Source organism: Charadrius vociferus, unplaced genomic scaffold (genome assembly GCF_000708025.1).
Source record: "Charadrius vociferus isolate BGI_N301 unplaced genomic scaffold, ASM70802v2 scaffold390, whole genome shotgun sequence".
NCBI classification, from domain to species: Eukaryota; Metazoa; Chordata; class Aves; order Charadriiformes; family Charadriidae; genus Charadrius; species Charadrius vociferus.
This window is the reverse complement of record NW_009646433.1, coordinates 1,617,295-1,638,679: the sequence shown is the minus strand read 5'-3', so window position 1 is coordinate 1,638,679 and position 21,385 is coordinate 1,617,295. Positions and strand designations below refer to the sequence as shown.

The window sequence follows — 21,385 nt, the reverse complement described above, 5'->3', positions numbered from 1 at the left end:
TTTGGAAGCATTGAGGCGATCCCCTCTCAGCCTTTTCTTCTCCCGGCTAAACAGACCCAGGTGTCTGAGCCTTTCCTCCTAACAGAGGTGCTCCGTTCCCTTGATCATCTTTGTAGCCCTTTGCTGGACCCTCTCCAGCAGTTCCCTGTCCTTCTTGAACTGGGAGGTCCAGAACTGGACACAGTGCTCCCGATGTGGCCTCACCAGGGCAGAGTAGAGGGGGAGGGTGACCTCTCTCAACCTGCTGACCACACTTTTCTTGATGCCCCCCAGGACACTATTGGCCTTCTTGGCCACCAGGGCACATTGCTGCCACAGGTCTCTTTCCACAGAGCTGCTCTCCAGCAAGTCAGCCCCTAACCTCTACTGGTGTATGGTGTTATTCCTCCCTAAAGGTTATCCCTCCTTTCCAAAATTCCTGTCAGCACGATGCTTCCAACACAGCCGCCTCTCATCGTGATTCACCAGCTCCATTCAGATACTGTTTAGATGAACACAGACGCCAGTCCCTATAACATGTTCTGTTTCTCCTTGCAAAAGGCAATGGTTTCTTCTGTCCCCCTTTCGTTTTGTGATCAGAAGCACAAATACGTAGTGCTTGAAAAAAACCGATCCTAAGTTCGTCTATCAGATGCAGAGACCTGATCTGACCATCTTCAGTGAGAGCTTGAGGCCAATGAACATACAAGCTCATCTCTCCCTAGGACTGTGAAAGAAACCTGAATGTTAAACATAAATTAAATAGAGGAGAGGAGAAGGAGAAGAGAAGGGAAGGGAAGAGGAGAAGAGAAGAGGAGAGGAGAGGAGAGGAGAGAGGGATATCATGATGCTGCTAGGTACATCCTTGGTGTGCCTGCAACTTCAGTATTGTGTGTGGTTGTGGTTTTGTTGTTGAAAAAGCTTCAGAGATGTCCACAGGGATGGGTGGCCAGAGGCACAGAGTGGCTTCTCGGCAAGTGATGACTAAATAGCCTGGGATTCTTCAGCCTGGAAGAGGCAGCTGCATTGTATTAGCAGTCTCTGGAAGTATAAACCTCTCTTCCCGCACAAGAACTGGAAAGCCCAATGAAGCTGTTTGGACCGATTCAGAAAATGAAAAGAGGAGAGGTCCAAATAGAGATAATACTGACCCGTACTAACAAGTCTGGCCTGCGTGGGGGGAAAATTCCTCTAAAAATCACCCCGACAGGGTTCTTGTAATAGTTGAATACAATTCTTGCATCTTTTTGATGTGCAGAGCTCTACCCTGTATTCTTCCCTTTTGCATCCTCCTGGTAATGAACCAGACGTGCATCTACTTAAAAAAAAAAGAGGAAAGTATGTTAATTTTTTTGTCTTAAGTGGAGATTTCCACTGGCCAGCTGACTCCTTCCTCAATAATTAATGCCTGAAAGCATTTTCTCTAGTACTTACTTAAATTGAAATAACTTGGTTGTCCATTATTGTAAAGCTGCATTTTGATTCCGTGAGCGTGCATTACCACTGCCTGGTGTTGCGTTACAGGTATTGACTTGAATTTAGGAATAGGGAAGCGTTGCAAGGACTCAAGTCTGTCCCGAGAACTTGCGGATGAGCCTCCGATTGCCACGCTTCAGCTTTGCATGCCATTGGGGTCTTCTACCGTAGTCAGTGGGGAGCTGCAGCCCAGAAGCCAGAAACATCAGGCAGATCTAATTCAATTTATTTATGTGTTTATTCTGTCCAAGTCAAAACAGAGAGCGGTAAGCCAACATCTTTCTTTGTCGCCTTGAAAAGCTTTTAATGCTATTTCGGCAACTGGTGTCATACTTCAAGAAAATAAATCCTCTCAACTTTATTATTCAGCTCAATGCTGTGTACAGTATGTGCGTAAGTTATTTGCTAAATGTTTTATGGTGAAGATTATGTAAGTAATGAGCTTTTACATTTTTGCACCAGAGAGTAACAGAACTGCGTGTAGTACTTTGTAACTTGATGTAGGAAGGAAGCTCTTCTAAGTCCTCTGTAATGACATGGCACAGCAGGAAGATGAATCTGGATTAATTTGCAAATTAATCCAGAGAAAATGTGACAATGAGCTTTATTTATTTTTTAGCTAAACTTTTCCATGTCTCTTAGCTCAAACATAAGATCTTAAATCTGTACAGAGGTCTCTGAATAAAATCAGTTTTTCTCAGCTTCTGCCAACTTCGGTACCAGTCACAGAAACTAGTGGCCTTTGCCAGAATAACACATAATAAATGCTGCTCTGCCTATAGCATGGAAACTGTATGTGCAGTCATGCTAATGAGAGTTATATGATGGCATGTATATATTCTATGTCATTACCTATAAATGCTTGCAAAGTAGAACTGGAGTGTACATGTATATTTTTTATTTGGACTTTATTGACTAATTTCCTGGTGTTCTTCGTAACTGACTCTCCTGGAAAATCCTGGGTATCTTCATTCCTTGCTGGAAGGAGTCAGTCTGTCCTGGTGTTTCCACAGAGATTTATATCACTGCTTCCTCCCAGGCAAAACTGGAAGAAAATGCCCGGCTAAAATACGGGCATTTTGAACGTATTTCTTTCTCCAGGCAGGTGATGTTAACGTAGCAAGAGTTTGGATTGTGAAAGATCAGTTATTGTCTTCTCCTTTATTTTTACTTACAAATGTCATATCCTGTTCTTCCCAGGGTGGAAGCTTAACAGAGGTTCATATTTTAAACTAAGATGTCATTAATTTTGAAGCTAAACTGTAGATACAATAAACGGCAGGGAGCGGCATTTCGGTGGTGTGTTGTGTTTGGGCGTGCGTGTTTAGGAGACCGAAATGCCGTGTGCTGTCATTGTACGCATCTTCAGGGGCTGCATTGCTTCCAATGGCATCACCGAGGAAATGACTAGATTTTTGGTTAAAAGTCAGCTCCTGCACTCGCAACCCAGTCATCCAAATAGTGCGTCTGAAAAGTTATTTTCAGTGCTGCCAGCCCGTTCTGTGGCGCTGAGTGAATGGCAGCGCAGCAGCTGCAGCACCATCTCCTGTTTGGCATGATCCCGCGGAGCATCTCCCCTGTTCCTCGTCCCTCCTCTTTTCTCACCCCCCCTTCCGCCGGGAGACAGGAGCTGGTGGTACTCCGCCCCCCTGCCCGTTTTTGTCCCCATCCCCCCTCATTTTTCTGTTGATAGCAAGAGGGGACTCAAACACAATGTGCGGTGCTGTAGGTGATTAATGTAAATGTTTCTTGTGAAAACCGATGGAGGTTTTAGTTCAATAGTGAGTGGATTGCTCTATCGGCTTGTCAAGAGCAGCTGGTGGACAGGTGCTCAAGCTTAGTTCTCAAAATCATTAGAAGCTTCATAAAAACTTACTTGTACTGTCCTTTTTCCCTCAGCATCTTTGCTCTGGCAGTTAATCATCTACATTTCTAACTATGCCTTTCCTTCACGTGACACAGACTTGATCTGAAGAAGCTTTCTGCCGAGCCAGCCAGGACCGCAGGGATTTGAAGTAATTATTTAAGTTGATACGGACATTGCATAGAGACAGGAGTGAGCATTGCGTTGGATCCATGCAGCATTATTCAAACCAAAGCTGAGCATAATAAGAAAATGAAAAGTATATGGCAACACGTGACTATGTTTAGTAAGTATTTAAACGCAGATAAAGGCATGGTTGCATTTTAATGCTGCCTTGTTGTTTTTTTTTTTAAAAAAAAAAAAAAGCGCCAGCTCTTTGATAAGGAAGCTGAACTTAAAAACGAAGCCTTTCTCATAACCTCTGCTCCCTCCTACGCAAAGGCAGAGAAGCAGGAACAGGCTGCATCTTGAAACGGTCAGCGCGGTGGCAGAGGGCCAGTGTCATGGCGCGGTGTCAGCGTTGCAGACTGTGCAGAGGCGGATTGCCTGAAGAGTCTCTGTCCTTTGTTACCGCTCAACTGGAGAGCTCAGGGCAGCGGCATCTCACTCCGGAGAGCGGTAGGAAAGGTCTCCACAAGCCTGCCGAGGAAAAAGCGGTTGCTATCCACGGAGGCTTCGTTGTGTGAAGGTTATCATAATGTGCCGTCCTGATAATTCCTCTCCCGAACAAAGCTATGGTAGCGCTCTGTCAGCTGTGATGATAAACTCTATTTCCAGGTACTTAGCTGGGCTGCTGGGTGGGCGTCTTATTAAAATCTCTTAACTTGATACCTAGCCTAAAAATACCTTTGTTGCCGTTTAACCACAGAGTTTCCTTTTTAACTTTTAAAATAGTGGCGATCGCTCGCCGCTTACAAATACTGTGTCACCAACAACATTGGACTGACGCAGTTAGATTTGCCGTCGGCCTATCAGTAAGTCAGATGCTGCAAATAAACTCTTAAGCAAAGCAGTCTAAGGAAATAACAAAACCTTTTGGGGGATGGTGTCAGCGGCAGGGTTATTGAGGGCATAGCTGCGGAAAGAAGCATATGGACACAGAAATAAAGTACGGGAAAACTGAAAAGGGTGGAGAGAAACGTCCCTAGTCAAAGGCTGAGTTGAGTACTAGGGGATTACAGACTAAAAAGATAGCTCGTTTCCTCCTGGGATGCAGGGGCATCTCGCTGTTCAGCCTTGACGCTGAGCCTTTCAAGAGACGAAGGGGATATTTTCTTTGCAAATACGTCAAAGCGGGAGCTGGTACTAAGGCACCACGTAAGCTGTGGTTGCTCACAGAGCTTCAGCTGAAGTTTTTGCTTGCTATAACTCAAGCGGGGAGGAATGGAGGGTAACTGTGGAAGCACCTTTTCCTTCTTGTAGTCCTTGTGGACGGATGCGGGGCGGATGTTTCATCCCTTGGTACAAATCACAGTGTCCTTCAGAGTGTTTTCCTTTTCTCACACAGAGCAGGAGTTACACTGAATTGGGAGGATGCCCTGGAAAACTCCCAAAGCTCAAGAGAGGCTCTAATACTATTCCCACCAAAGCTAAAACTGTTGGGTTATTAGAAGAATAAGGAGTTTTGAGTAAAAGAAGTTAAGACTAAAAAGAGTGATTGTTTCCTAGAAGAAAAAACTAAAAGTCCAGCATCCTTCTATTTGCTGCTTTAGTAAAGTATTTAAAAGTACTGCTATAAGTTTTGTTTTCTTAGTGCATTGACGGCTGGTAATGTCTAGATGTCTCTAGATTTGTAGTTACCGTGGCCACACTGAGGAAGCGACTGTGAACAGATCCAGCGATAGCTGCGTGTGATAACACAAACTATATCTCTCTGTTTATTATCTTCTTTGGAGCTTCTAGTTGTCAGGATGCAACGTCCTCTGTGCCACCCAGCAAGGCTGGACAGTGAAACAAAATGAGAGTGTTTTCCCTCTCATCCCTGGAAGTCTTTCAAACCAGGATCTCCGTTTGTTTACCCAAGTTTGCCCACACATCCTTGTGTGCATGCAAGAGCTGGATACAAGCATCCCAGCTGAGCTCTGAAATCATGTGTTGACTTGATAGGGAGGTACGTGTCCACAAGCTTTTAGAAGTACTGAATTAGGAACAGCAAAACTTTCTGCTTTTCCCTGTAGTTCTGAATGCGGTTTCTCCCTGTCCCCAGCAGCTGTGACCTGCAGTCACAGGTACGTGGGACTTCGCGGGAAGTTGCGGGTAACCTTATCCGCTTCGGTTACCAAACTGACATAATCCTTTACCGACCCATCGTGTCTCTTCCTCATCTCTGCTTGTTCCAAATTGCAGTTGCAAGTCCAGTCCTTGCCGGAGCCTCTTGACAGCTGCCACAAGCTGGGGGTGAATCATCCAGGTGCCCCTGCAGCGCCTTCCCGCGGATAGAGGCGCCTCTTGCAATCCCCTCCCTTACTTGCTGGCAAACGACTAAACATCCAGGATTAAACCTTGATCGTCCTAATCGGTTCTTGGCCATGGGAGCGGCTGGGTTTATTTTTGCTTCCCTGGCCTCTGCGATGGTAGGCTGGGCTCGGTCCTGGACTCCCGAATGGCGTGGTGCCCGTGCTCGGAGCCTGCCAGCTGAAGCCTTGGCTCTTCTCTCTCTCGCTGGCCCTAATGGGATCTCTGGGTCCTCTCCTTCCCACAACACGAGTGAGGCAGTGAGGTGACATTAAAGTACTGGAACAGCAGATAAAAGGCCCTTACTATATTTATTGAGTGTTACAGATAAGTAATCCACTTTGCTGTCAGTGTCTAGAGAAACAGCAAATAAAGTATACATGCCCCTTGCTTTGATGTGATGAAATCTCCAGAGGACATTTACTTCAGTGGCATTCGCGCTGCAGCTGTAGCTGAGTTTTTCAGTGGAAAATATAAGATTTTCATGCCTTTATGCCTTGCTTTAAAAATATTGCTATGGCTGATTCTTGCACACTGGACAATTCCACGGTCTGAAAGCTGGGGTTTTTTTCCAAAATGTTATTAAAATCATCTTAACCGTTTTTGTTGGAAGGGGAAAAATTAATAGTTATTTTGTGGTTTCATACACAACATTAAAACAACAGTCTGGTTTTCATTTAAACCAATAAAAGTATGGAAATTCAAAATGAAGGCTCTCTTCATGTCCTTAGATCAACTTGTTTGCCTTGCTAAAATGCATAATGGATGGAGCAGGGGGAAAAAACCTCAGTCTTACAACTTGTAGCATTGTTTTCGCATACAGTTCAGCTTTTTTGTTGCTGGGTTTCAAACCTGATATTACTTCATTGACTGTCTTCCCAAGCTATAAAAACTTCCTCGATTTTGTAAATTTGCAGCGGTTTAGAATTCAGTGAACCACAGACGTTACTTTTAAAAAACCTAAACAATAATTAAGCAAAGAGCCGGGCCCCGTGCGAGCGGGGCGTCCCTGGGACGGGGCCCTGAGCAGTGGAGGATGCCCATCCCGGGGGATGCCCCGACTTGCCCAGCCACGGCCCCCAGGGACCTGCTGCAGCTGCCTCAAGCCTGAGCCTGGCCGTGAGTCCAACGCACCCCGCGGTGTATGAGGGCGGCCGCCATCACAGCGCTGCCCCTCTCTTTCCACCCTGCGGCTTCCCTTCCAGCTCTGCTTTACCCAAGGAGAGGGCAGGACTGAGTCTGGAGAAACTGCTCGGCCTTTCTGCCGTTCGCTTCTCGCCGGCGAGCAGCCTGCCACCGTCCCCGCAACGTCTGCAGGCGCTGGGTGATATAACTGGGTGTCCTTAGCCTGTGCATCACTCCATCTCCCCAAGGCTTTGAAAAGCGACTTCTTCCCGAAGCTGTTCCTTCCCTCACCGCTGTGAACGAGCCGCCTGAGCTGTTTATAGCCCTTTGATCTGTTAAGTCCCAGCTCCGTCACTTTGGCTGGTGCCCGCAGCCTCGAAGCTGCCCGCCCTCCCTCTTCTTCCCCCTCCTAGGAGGGAGGATGCTCAGCTGGGCTTGTTGCCTTTCGTCGCCTGCTTTCCCCACATCCCCTGGCCAAGCTCCGTGTATACCTGTATACTTAAAGCTGATAAAATTGTAGCTGATAAAAAGCTGGTATACTTAAAGCTGATAAAACTTACCTTTGATTACTGCACTGCTGTTCAACATCCATCCCCAATGACCCCTAACACCTTCTGAAACTTTATAGCTTGTGAAGATGGGTCCATAAAGTAATGTTAAGTCTTAAACGAGGTACTTCAGAGCCAACTGGCCGGCTCGGCTTTGGCGACATGTAACATTGTGAAGGTTGTACCTGCTGAAGCGCTCCGTGTAATAAACCATCACAGGTTTATTACAGGCTCGGTGCCTGCAGCCCCCAAGCTGGGCAGTTTGTCTCTATCTCAGACACATTCCCGCAGCGCAGAGGTTTCTGCGTGCTTTGCTTTGTGGGCTGGAGGAGGTCTTGTTTATTTTTTTTTCCCCAAGGGGAGATGAGTTGCCAAAGTAACCTGGACAGAGAGTAGTGTTTTGGATGGGATGTTACAGCTTTGTATTTATTTGCATGTTTATAGGACTTTTATATGCTTTTGAAGCAGAGCAAGAATGCGTAATACATTGTGATTATTTATGATAGCTCTAAGAAGGGGGTCTGGTGGTGATGGACATCTCAAAACCCAGCTGTGCAGAGCCCTTACCTGAAAGAGGACAGGGAGATGTCCCCTTTGCGGTGTGGCGTGTGTTTAGCAGCAGCTCTGTTCCCTGTCTGGGCTCTCGTGGTCTGCCAGGAGGAACTGAGACAAGCACTGCTGCCTGAAATCGCTCATGTCGCTGTTCCGACTTGGCAGCAAAGAGCCCCCGAGACAGTTCCCGGATGCTGGCACCATGTGCCTGCGCTGTTAAATTCACGGCTTGAGCGGGGAGTTAGCGCAGGCCAGGGAACACTTCCAGCAGGGCGGGATGTGCGAGGTCCTCTCATGCTGGCATCCTTTCCTCCGGGGCAGTCCTCCAGCCCGCCCTGTGTCCCTGCTTAATCCCCTCCCTTCCCCTGCTTGACTTTGCCAAGCAGCGGTGCCATGCCGCGAAATCTCCCAGTCCTGGGGGCTGCCGAAGCTGGAGAGAAGCTGTGGAAGAGGGGAAGGATGAGGAGGATGGAGATGGCAGCCTGCAGAAGCTGGAGAGAAGCTGTGGAAGAGGGGAAGGATGGAGGAGGACGGAGGTGACAGCCTGCCGGAGACTCGCAGAGCTGGGGGAGCCTTGCCAGCGCTAAGGTCAATGTGAAACCTTTGAATGGCATGAAAAGCCGGGATGAAAGCCAGTGCCCTGCTGCAGCCTGGGGCGGCCGCCCTGCCAGGCTCCTCCGGAGGTTTGGCATGGAGCCCTGCGCACCCAGGAGCCCGGGGCACCGGGGGAGCAGCCTGGCCCGGAGGAAGGCAGAGCGAGCCCAGGCAGGGTCCTGCGCACACTGTGGTTTCTGGAGCTGGCCGGCCAGGCAGCACACACAGACAAGGGGGTCTGCACCACGTCTGGAGTCCTGGGGCGAGATGGGAGCCACCAGTTCCTCAGCTGGTACATGCTCAGGGTGAAGCAAGAAGAAATCACGTTGAAGAGCGGCTCTTGCAACCACTGCTCTCTTGTTTTTTTTCTGGAGCACATTGTACAGGGTGTTCTTCCATAGAGAGCATGTGTGTGTGCTGCAGAAGCCCATCCAAGGCAATAGCATACCGACAGAATTCTCCGTGCTGAACCATTGCTGGGTCTTGGTCACAGACCAGCAGTGTAACAAACGGGAACCCTGCTGTGCCAATGGGAACAACTGGAAGGTGGACAGCAGAGGGGCGAGGGCTCTTTGACCCAACACTTAGAGGAGTTCCTGAGGACCGTGGAGAGGTATGGAGCCTCTTTGGAAAGATCTAGGTGCAGGAGCGAGGTGAGAGGCAGCTGGGCCCCCTCAACACCTTCTCTGATGGGGCATTGGACTGGAGAGGGAAAGGGAGCTTCTTCAAATCCCGTTGTGCTCAGCCAGTCCTACCCTCCTGGGCAGGTCTGCTCTCTGCCTTCCTCTGTCAGGCAGCTCCACCGCCACCACCCCTAGTGCCAGATGCCTTATTTCTCCTCCTCTCCTCTCTCTCTGTGGGTAGATCTGTGTTTCTTTTCTGCCCTCCACATTTCTCTGTTCCTCGGCATATTTGTGTTAAAATTTGTGAGGGTTTTTCTTGGGGGGAGCATTTCAAGGTTTATTTCTGATGCGATTTTGGATGGAATCTGGCTTGTGGTCCTTTAGTGTGCCAGTGGTTAGGGAAGGCTGGTGTGGGTGTGGAGGTCCTGGTCGGGTGGGGGAGACCAGCCAGGAACCTCAGTTAGGAAAGCACTCTGTATATGAGGTCACTGTTTCAGGGGAGGAGGCAGAAAGCAGCCTCTGAAATCAGTCTTCTCAATGACGTGCAGAGGAACAGAGTGGAGAGACATCATGGAAAAAATATGCAAATAGAGAAACATGGGGATGGGGCAGATACCTATGAGTAACCTGATGGGTTTTCAGGTGAGGGATTGTGACTGTGGACCATGAATTCTCCCGTAGAAGGCATCTGTCTGTGAAAAGGGCATGCGATATCCTTGGTGAACCTTCCCTGGTGGTTCACCAAGGTTCCTGAGACATAGTAGGCTTCATGGGTTACTTACTGAGCCTCTCAGAGGACACTGAATAGAGACATAAATTGTGTCCCTGCACATTTTGGGAGGCCACGTGGAAATGTTACCAGAATGGACAAGGACTTTGAATTTGGCACCTGTAGACTTGCACAGCTGAAATGGTCACCCACAGGTTGGTAAGAGCTGGGGTGACACCAGCATTGGCTCTGCCCTGCTCGTTGTCCTCTGCATGTAAATAGACTCGTAACACAGACAGTCTTGATGCCGTTTGAGAAGGGAGTGTGCCCGTAGCAGTGGTGGGAATGGACCTCGATGAAGACGGGTGGTATGTAGGCTTTACAGGTTTAGTGGCAGTTGTTGCGAGGACTTCTCAGCAGGACCGAACGTGCTCTCAAACATGCATCCTGCTGGAAAACGCTCTGACAGCGCTGCTGGACCCCTGCCCCTGGCCGGCACGGCATGACTCGGGAGCGCCTGCGTCACGGCGCCACGCGTTGTATGATTTATAGCCCTGGTTCCTAGAGTCCTGCCTTGGCACAGCAGGAGTTATCGGTTCCCAGGGAGAGAGCATGTGCTGGTGGAGTGAGTGTGTGATGAAGCTGTCCTGGTTGCAAGTTCTGAGCATTAGTCATGACAGCAAGGCCAATCGCGCCAGCATTTTTCTTGGAAGCGCGTTACTTGCAGGCGCGTGGAGGTGGCTGTGGTGTGGGGAAGGTACGCAGAATTGCCCGGTCCCACCAACTCTGGCTGGAGGCACCATGCTGGGGGTCTCCAGCCGAACACTGCTCCCAGCAGGTCCAACACTGCCGCTGCAGCATGTTGTTCGGGGCTGTGTCTGAGTCAGTCAGGGCAGTCCCTGGGAACGGAGACCCCCTTTAGTTGACCATGTTAGTGACTTTACACAGGACTTTATCCTGTTTGTTGTTCTCTCTTGTTCAGGGGGGGCACGACAAACTGCGCAAAGTGTCCAGACGTGGCCTCACTTGAAGGGAATAATACCTTCTGGGTGCTCTCACTCCGGGCTGGTTGGCCTTCATCGCTGTGACTCCTGGCCAGCTTGGCATGCACGAATCTGCAGATGCCTCTCACCTGCGTGGAGGGCTTCTCCCTCCAGCCTGTCCCAGCCTGCCCCACACATGGGGCTGGTCTGTTTTGGGGCAGGACTTCTGCTGAAGTCCCCAAGATACCACTCAATACCTGGCCTGCTGCCTGTGGGAAGTGTCATGGCGTATATAGCCATCGGCTGCTCCTTTCTTCATACAAAATGTTCATCATGCCGCCTGATTTTCACATAAAATGAAACACCTCGATTGTTGTTCTTTTGCCTCTCAATATCAACTCTCCAAACAAGCTCGACAGAGCGTGCGGTTTCACACACAAGCTGTGATTTTGTCTTTGCACGTCCTGCTCCAGCTTGCAGAAGCGTTGGCCGTCCATTCGGTAGTAAAAAGAGAGATGTGGTACCTAACTCCACGATGAGTCAAACTGCTGTATTTCTCTTCGGCATGAAGTAAATTCGTATTTGACTGCTCAGTGGGGCTTAACGCAACGCTACTTCGCGCAGCTTTTTATGAAGATTATAAAATTGAGGCAAAAAGCAGATCTTACTGTTAATTAGAAGATAGAAGAGTTAATCATAGGGAGGAACGGATTCATATTTGCTCTGAAATTTTCTAAACTGCTTTAAAATGCCTTCAGCTGAAGGAGCTGAACTTCACTACGAACGCTTTGTGTGCTGAAGTGCAGAGTTTTCTTCACCCATTTGAACTGCAGCACAGAAGTTGCAGGGCTTTTTCCCCAGAGATTCACAGAATCACAGAATGGTCAGGGTCGGAAGGGCCCTCTGGAGATCATCTAGTCCAACCCTCCTGCTAGAGCAGGGTCACCTACAACAGGTTGCGCAGGACGGCGAGCAGGTGGGTTTGGAATGTCTCCAGAGTGGGTGACTCCACAACCTCTCTGGGCAGCCTGTTCCGGTGCTCCGCTACCCTCAAAGTAAAGAAGTTCCTTCTCATGTTAAGATGGAACTTCCTATGTTCAGTTTGTGCCCATTACCCCTCGTCCTATCACTGGGCACCACTGAAAAAAGACTGTTCCCATCCCCCTGGCATCCTCTCATTAAGTATTTGTATGTATTAATAAGATCCCCCAAAAGCCCCTGTGTTCATTTTGTTGATATGTGAAGACATTTGGGTTTTTGCAGAGTCATACAATCATTTATTAGAGGCAACCCAAACCTCTTAGGCCAATTTATTCACCCTTTTAGGAAAGGTTTGGAAAAGAGTCACCAGTCTTCAAAGTTTCAAGTCAGAGGCAACTAGCAGAGAAGTGGGAGATGAACCACCAACAGATGGGGGAGGGTTGCGTGTGAAGGACACAGTCTTCATAATGCACCATTAAAACTTCATGAAGAGGTGTCCCAGAAAAAATATTACAAAGCACTAGGCTTAATATTAAATTCTTAGTTTTAGCAGTCTGGTCATTTTCAGGAAGGAATAATCAGCTTAACCACAGCATTCACACATTTAATGTTCTGAGAGAAGAGGGATTGTCTGATTTTTCTTTTTCTTTTTTTTTTTTTTTTTTTTCCACAGTAATTACTGAAAGTCAAAAGCAGCAACTGGAGTCTGTGAGCTACTCTTCCCGCTACGCTCTGGGACTTTTCTATGAAGCTGGTACACGGATTGATGTCCCCTGGGCTGCACAGTACATCACCGATAATCCCTGCATACGCTTCATCTCCATCGATAATAAGAAACGCAATATAGGTCAGTGCTCCCATTATTTCCCTTAAACACAGTGACAATAGAGGGTGTAGATCATGAAAAATGCTGTTTAATTGAGTGTTGCTATTCTGAACAGAGCAAGTATTTAACTCCAAGCCGCAGTGGATAGCATTTAATGTCACATTTGGCCTGTAATAAAATACACAATGAAAGCGGGAAGGTCCTCAGAAAATCACCACCCAGCACATGGTTTACGTTACTGCATTTATGAAACCAGTGTCGGGGGATTTGAGACATCAAAATGTTGCTATTCCAAGAAAGAGCTGGAGTTCCTTTGTTTAAACATTGATTCATACACATGCCAATTTATCTCCCGTCATCCATTACTTTACAACTCCTGTTCTTTCCACTAAGCACGCTTGGAAGTAGTAATGAGTTATATAATTGAGGCTGTTCAGCCTAATTCCGAGTTAGCCAGTGTGCTTTTATAATCATGGAAAATCCTTGAAATGGCTGCGCAGAGCACGGCTGCTCGGTAAGGCTTGGAGAACATCCCACAAGGCAGACACTTCTCATCTGTTTCTGGAAGATGGCAGCCGAGTGAGTATATGTTTTATTTATTAAATGTATTTCATATACCAAGAGGGTGTTGGCATAGAATAGCTCAAGAAAAACTGCTAGCATTTGAGTTTAATCAAGTTCGTTAGGAGCTGAAAATACTTCCCCATTCTGTTGCTTGTTCGCGTTGAAACAATGACCAGGTTTAACCACATCCGTGAAGTGGGGGCAAAATCCTACCCACCTTTGGGGTGACCTACAAAGCACTGTGACTCACTGTCACAGAATAAGGAAGGATTTCCATAATCAGCTGCTGCCTAATACATAATTATGAAGTATTACCAAATTCACTGCGCTAAAGCATGTTCAGATTTAGATCTGGGAGACTTCTGTTTCTAGTCTGCCTTGTTCCGTTCGGATGTATTGTTTCCTGCCTGCAGTCTGCAGACACCGGTGATGTTAGTACCCGCTGGGCAGGGCATTGCAAACCTTGCCCTTGTATCTACATGCCATCACCATGCTTGAAAACAACCATAAGGTTGGGCATGCCTCCCCTCTCTTACACCAGAAATATGCAATTTAAGGTAATAAGCTGTCAGGAAGGAGTGTCATAGTATAACAGTGGTGCTGGTGGCCAGGACCTCTGAAGATTTGTGCTCCAGCTCTCACTCACAACAGGCTGTGCTAACGCAACGTCAGGGCAGCCGGGCCTTGTCTAGCTGAGATTTCAAAAAAAAAACCAACCAGGATGGACATCCACTACATCGTTGGTGACCTGTCCCGGGGCTACACCTCCATTGGGGGAAGGTGTGTCTCTTCATCTGTGATCTGAACTTCCCAAGGCGCAGAGAGTCACAGTCATTCAGGTTGGAAGGGACCACTGGTGGTCATCTGGTCCAACCCCCCACGCAGGGTTTGAAGTTACATCCAGCTGTGAAGTTAGGTCATGTTGCTCAAGGCTGTGATGCAATGTGATGTGAGCCACCTTTGCGCTGCTGGCGTATCTTCAGTGGTGGATCCACCGTAAGCAGCAGGATCTTTTCAGAAAGGTATGTCGCTCAGCCAAGCTGATGCATGGGGTTGTCCTGTGTCAGGCACGGGACCTTGCACTCCTCCTTGTTGTGGTGATAGTACAGTTCGAGTCAGCTCTTCCAAATATGCCCTTCGTTGCTCCAAAGCCAGCTGGGTAGCAATGGCTCTTGAAGTGCCTCCAGAACCAGCAGTTTACGCTGGGAGCAAAGGACTTGCAGAGATGGATCAACTCACCCCTGTGGAAGCCAAAGTTTGTTATTTCTCTTAAGGATTTAGCCTGTTGGTCTGAAAAGAGGGGAAATAAAACAAAAGAACGGCTGAACTGGCCAAAACAAAGATGCATCCACCCTGATATGCTTCCTCCAGCAGGGACCAATAGTGAATATGTACAAAAAAGAGTGTGAGGAAAGCCAAATACCAAGTGATTTTTTTTTCCTCTGGCATTGTCTCCTTGTTACTGACAATGTACAGCTGGAGATTTTCTTGCATCTAAAATAATATTGCCATCCTTGTGTTTAACGGTAAGTACTTGATAGTTAATAGCACCTACTGGTATTCTCCATCCCAGCTGCCCGATTCTAGCTGTGCAGAAGAGGACGCAGCCCCAGGGAGGAATTCACCCGTCCTTTCCTCACCTGCTCCCATACGTAGTCTCAAAGCGTCGGCACTGAGAACAATGAGTATGGAATTATAATGGTGTTATCAAATAACTAAGTACAGTGTCTTTGCTGTCTCCAAATGCAATTTAACCAAATAGAAAGCATATAATTTGGGGCATATTGTTAACAAAGATAATTGTTGGGAACATTGTTCTAGAAACTACCAGAACAGCAGTGTTGACACATACCTTTCTCGCTGTAATTTCCCTCATATTGTGGGAGAGATCTGTTTATACGAGCAAATTTTTCCAAGAAGAACAAACTATACCTTCATAGGGCTGGAACAAGCAGCGTGCCAAGCAACTGGAGATGATCTCTCTCTGGTAGGGCCCTCCTCGTGACATATAAACAGTCAACCAGCCGCCTTGACTGCGCTGTCTTTCCGGGTGAACTTGCATTTCTCAGCTTTGCACTTTGTTCCAGGAAAAGCAGCACAAGGGAGAGAGCCCTATGCCTTAGCTGGAGTGGTGTTTTTGGCGGCGAGTGCTTGAGCCAAGCGCGGGATGGTTGGAAAGCGTGCCTGTATCGTGTTCGGTAATGCTGACGTGCAGAAGTGCAAAAATCAAAAGTGGTCACCAAGTGATTCACTTTTCTTCAAACACATGCACGGCTCTGCGGATAATAGAGACGCACACGCACATACGGACTTCAGCACAACGTGGGCGAGTGGGGCTGAATGTGAAATTTATTTACACGTGCAGGGTACCCCAGCCAAAACACTCGAATATAAAGTTCCTTTATGTTTGTTTAAGCACATATGCAAGTATTTTGCATTTGTATTTTTCTTTCTGTGCTTCTGACTGACCTCCAGAACATTTCGATGGGAGGCACAGCAGCACCTCGCTGTCCCTTGTTCATTGTCTGTTTTTTTGGGGTGCCATTGCTGATATTTTAACACTACGCTTCACTCATCGTTCTTCCATTCTTCCATTCTTCAACCTTGATTGATCCCGATTCAGCTGAAGGAGATGGTGGTGACAATCGTAAGCATTCAGAGAGAGAAAGCAGAAATGCTCAGGCTAAGGTTTACATTAGGTCTCCTGGGTGAAGCAGCCGACATCTTTCAGGGCAGTCATCTTTCCCAAAAAGCCGTCACCTTCTCAGTTGATGCCTGAACGGTCCTGCTTCCCCCTTCTCTGTGCTGCATACACTGTCGCTATATGTTCTTACGCAAGTTTCACGTTTTACCTGAAAAAGCCTTGTTGCTGTAATTATACCATAGGATGGGTTTGTTGGCAGAGCCGGTGAGTTGCAGTCTGTAATCCTCCATAAATCTCAGCCTTTGCTTGCTCTCAGAGCCACGCGCTTCCCCGAGGAGGGCTGTGCTGTGGTGAGCTGCAGCGCGCTCTCGCTACTTCTCGCACAGCACTTCCAAGCTCGTAAAGCCTCTCCTTGCTAGGAGGTACGGCAGCGTCCCCTCTCTTTTTGTTTTCTTCTTAATTCCTTTTTGCAGGCTGCTCAAGGGTGGCTGGTTCTTCAAACATGACATTGCAATGGTATTCTTTAAATCGTAAGTTTGTAGTTGAGGTGAGTGTTGTCAGCATGTCCCCTGTACTGCTGTAATGGAGAACATGCCAGGTGACCGTCTTTCACAAAATCATAGAATCATAGAATGGTTTGGGTTGGAAGGCACCTTGAAGATCATTGAGTCCCACCCCCTGCCCTGGGCAGGGCCACCTCCCACCAGCCCGGGTTGCTCCAAGCCCCGTCCAACCTGGCCTTGAACACCTCCAGGGATGGGGCAGCCACAGCTTCTCGGGGCAACCTGCCCCAGGGGCTCACCACCCTCACAGGGAAACATTTCTTCCTACTATCTTTCTGGCGGTCCAGGTGGGTGAGACAGAACAGCATGACTTCTCAGAGTTTTGTCTTTGTTTGCACTGCTAGAGAGGAATACGGTGTACTGTGATGGACTGACCCTCGCTGTGATGGCCAGGAGATCCTGACCCATGCATGACCGAGCCCACTGGGGAAGGCACTGACACCCCGGGAGTCCCTAGCAGCTCTTCTCCATGGCACAGCGTGCTACCATTAGTTGGCTTCATCGTGACACAGCCCAGTTCCTTACCGATAACTAGGGATGACATCTGTTTTCTTGCTGATTTATGCAGAAGAATCGATAATAAAGCTGTTTCTCTGATCCTGCTGTTACCGATGTAATCTGGAGCGGGCTGAGCCTCCGAGAAAGAAGGCTTTTTGCATCAGCTGAGGATCTCAGCTGCTGTTCATAAAATTGCATCTCAGTCCGCAGGGGTAACGCGCTCGAACGTTACATAAGGAAGAGCCTACAAGAAGTGTATGTTGAATTCCCTGCGCAGCGTGTATGAATATTAAATATTTGTGTGATTGGCTGCCTTAAATTCCCCATCAATATTTATAACTGGTCGGGGGGATGGTGGGAATTCTTTGGTATAAATTTTTTCAAGCCTCATTTTTGTAACACTGCAGTCTTTGCATCGCTTTGCATTCTGGAGGACTAAAGATAGATGACACTTAAAAATGGAAGCGGTTCCCTTCTTTCGCTTGAGGATTGCAAGGTTGTATAATATAAAGGGAAGATTAATCTTACAGGTTTTCGGGATCAGTGTAATTCATGAGTATCCTTTGTAATTTTAAAATACAGATTCCTTTATCTTCTCAGTATCAAAATAAGAATTTGTAGGAAGATGAAAGGGTTAAAGAGTTACTTAGGTTTTCACCTCATTACGTGGCCAATTGCTTTGTAATCCCCTGCCTGCCCTGCCTGCCTTTTAGAAAACCAATCAGAAACTGTCTGTAAGGCTAATGAAATGCTGAATTTCTGAATATAAAAAAGTTAAAGCGGCACTTTACACGGACTCTTCCAAAATGCACCTCGTGAGATAGAGCAGATTCTATTCCAGGGAGAATACGGGACCTTACGAACCAGGGGAACTTCTGAGGGTAACTCGGGAAGCTCGCTAACCCTTCTGCTAAATAGCAGCATATCATTTTGGAAGCGAACCTCCGTCTTGCTCGTTTGCTAGGTGTACTGAAGCTAATCACTGTTCTTTTTTTTTTTTTTTTCATTGTAGATAGTTTTATGAAGCCTGCATGCTGACTTCTCTTTCAGCAGCCTGCTGATCCCTCCCGGGGAGCAGGGATGCAGTTCCAGCCTCTCTGGATGTGCCCAGCTGCTCTGGTGTCCTCCGCGCTGACCCAGCAGCGTTTCCTTTACAGCCTGACTTCGAGGGTTTGTTTGGCACGGCAGTGATGAAGCCCCTTCCCTTCCTGTCATGCTACCCAGGACCAGAATGGGTTTTGGGTAGCAAAACACATTATCCCCCAGTAAATTGAACAATCCTGAGGGGCAGGAAGCAACCACGTCTTGGTTTTTTATCTGTATCTCTTCTGACTCCAGATTTTGGGCAGGAACACCAGAAAAATTCTTGCCGCTGTTCTTCTAGGAAGGAAGAAAACCTTCCTGTGGAAGATGTGTGCCTATCACATCCATATACAGGTCTCTTCTGGAGACTAGGTTGTAGCCCTAGGATCGGTCCGCTAGGAAGGAGAGACACGGTGCCCGTGCCCATGCTGGAGGGGTTCCCCAGCTGAGCACTCGGACAGTAGGGGTATGGTCTGCCTTTGAAGCTGGCCTTTGTTTTGAGCAGGAGATTGGACTAGAGACCTCCAGAGGTCCCTCCCTACCTAAAGCCTGAGACTCTGAGGCAGGCACTGTTCTGGTGAGTATTTACTGAACACACTAATAAATTAACTGGGAAGTGAGTCCAACCAAGCCCCCTTGGCAAAAACAGGCAGTTCTCCAAGCGTTGTTCACATCTGCTGTCCAGCAAGTTTTAATGTCAGCGCAGCTGAACCAGTAAAAATTTTCAGTCCTCTTTGTGGACCTTTTGTGGATGTATCTATGGAGCCTACAAACCGATCCACAGGTCTTGGATACTTACATCTGTGCCTTTATCAAAGTAGATCTCATTCTCCCGAGGGTCGGTGGATTTGCAGGCTTTGCAGAGCCTGTGAGCCACAGGACGCTTCCAGGGTGTGCAGGTTGCAGCCTGTGCTGCCTCATGCTTCTCCACAAATGTGCTTCAGTCCTAGACCAGTGCAACCACTTCTAAGATCGAGGCTGATCAGCCTCTCTGAACACCCTGTTCTTGATGCCACGGGGGACGCTGTGTCCCTTGTGGTATAGCGTTTCTTGCTGCAAAGCCTTTCAGCTGAGTAACTGCAAGATGTGCTCCACGATGGGCCTCAGACATGATTTTCTCTCCTAGAGTATTATTGTTTGGACTAATCCAGTTAGCTTCTGCTTTTTTGAGGATAGTCGGAGAAGCTGTAGCTTTTTCTCCCCATCTTTGCCAAGCCTCCACTGCTAGCCCCACCGGCAGTGGTGAAGAGCAATGGGTCCTTCCTTCTTAGGGTACCTTCTGCCATTAATATAGTCCCCAAATCAATGTGCTTTGTCTCCTTCCTGGCGCCTTGAAATCCCTATTACCTGCCAGTTCCTCCCCTTCCACAGTTACTTTTCAACCCGTCGCACTCCCGGAATATGGTAGATACCATCCTGACCATTTGCCACATTAATCCTATGACTTTTAGGCTCTGATGGTGTTCTCCCTGCTAAGGAAACTTCAGGCCTTCACGGATCCCAGGGTTCGCAGCTAATCTCTAAAATGTCTTTTGAATTTAGGGACTCTGAACCCCGACCTTGGCATAGATTCACTAGAGCAAAGTAGCTTTTGCATTTTGCAAGGGAGAAGATTTTGGTGGACAGATAATCCACTGTGGGCTTTCTCTGAGAAGTTATGTTTTGTTTTGTTGAGATGTTTATGCTTTAGCGACGTCTCTGTCCCCTTCCTTCCCTGAGACTGATGGTAAGGAGGACTTAGCCACCACAGGAGCTGGCTTTACATCCTTAATATCAAATGACAACTTCCCAGGGCAGAAGGAAGTCCCTGTGGGAGGACTTGGCACCAGGGGCTGTTCGTATTGTCACTGTCCTGCAGTACAGAGTGTGTGGAGGAATTTGCCCACAAGTCTTTTTATCCCACCATAATAGTGACAGCAACCCGAGCAGCTTTGCTGAGCAGCTTCACCCAGTACACCGTGCTCTTCCATCTTACCGTTCCACACTAAATGTGTCATTCAAAGCTAGGAGCCACTTTTCTGATGCCAGATGCTCTTGAGCCACAAGCCACTGTGCTGGGGAGGAGGCCCTGGGCTCTGTTCTCTGGGTTCTTCTCCACGGGGTCTTTTATTAGCCCCATCCTTTTTCTGGAAGATTATGCTCCTAACAGGCTTAATCCTGCATAAATTCACACTGTCAGCAGTCTGTCCTTCTCTTTCTTTACACAGCCCATGTGATTCCTCCAGCTGGGAATTAAATGACGAGTGTTGAGACAGTCCTGAGACGTTAAGAAGCTGATGGCTGCCTTCTCCTGCTCACAATCCAAACGCCTTTCCCCCCATTCCCAGGTTGTAGGTCGAGATCCAGTTTCCCCAGTGAGTTCAACGTGGGGAGAATTCACTAGTGCTTAATTCCCGGTTATAACTGCCTGAAGTGCAAAGCATGGTGAGCTCTAATTGCTTTCTGTCCTTGACAGCCCTTCCAGACAGCTGATGTGTCCTCTACCTGTCACAGCTTGTACTTCACGCTGCTTAGTGTTGGTCTTCTTCGTCTGTTTTGATGGGCTTGTACAAACCTACCAGCCTCCAGCTGGAGGCAGCAGGGTGAGGGTCTCTGGCCTGACCCTGCTCCCAGCAGAGCAAATGTCACAGCTACAGCAGGTGTCCAGGCAAGTCAGGGCAGTGCCAAGGACGGAGACACCTCCCACCACTCAGGGGCCCATCCTAGGTATGCCCCGCTGACATTGGAAGGGGCTGTGTCCTCATGTCCAACTGGGATTTTCTCTCATTGCGGTTGTACCTGTTGGCTCTTGTCCTGTTGCTTTGAACTTCTAAGAAAAGTCTGGCTCTGTCATCTCTGCCACCTTGCCTGTAGGATGCGGGAGATGCGGTTGCATCCTCACTTTTCAATTTCCCAGTTACTTAATTCCGTATTTATTTCATCTCTTGTCTTTTCAGTTCTTCCATTTTCTTTTTCTGTGTATGGTTTCAGACTCACAAAGAGGAGAAGACACGGCTGATCAGACTGACAGTGCAGCCAGACTTTGGTCTGAAGTGCTTCAGCGTCTCCCATAAGGACGTTATGGACTAGACTTGGCTGTGGGGGACTGGTGGAACTTCATACTTTGACTTTTAGGCAAAAAAACCCTGGGATTTGTTTATCCCTACTGCTCTGCTCAGCCTTGCAGGCTGCTCAGAATGACTGCATATGGTGGCCAAGACATCCTGAGAGGGGTGGCTGTGTTTGATCTGGGACCCACATCCGAGGCTGGCTCTGCCCCTCTTCCCATCACCACCAGCCAGCCGCTCCACATTCTCCAGGGTCCACACCGCCCCGGCCA

At 48.0% G+C, this 21,385-nt stretch overlaps 1 protein-coding gene across 1 annotated transcript in view; it reads left to right on the top strand.

Moving 5' to 3' along the window:
• RNLS (renalase, FAD-dependent amine oxidase) overlaps nucleotides 1-21,385 on the top strand; it is a 75,513-nt gene that overhangs the window by 42,092 nt on the left and 12,036 nt on the right. Inside the window, exon 3 of the mRNA XM_009881546.1 lies at nucleotides 12,562-12,735. Coding sequence (XP_009879848.1) covers nucleotides 12,562-12,735 — 174 coding nt within the window. The remainder of the gene's footprint in view (nucleotides 1-12,561; nucleotides 12,736-21,385) is intronic.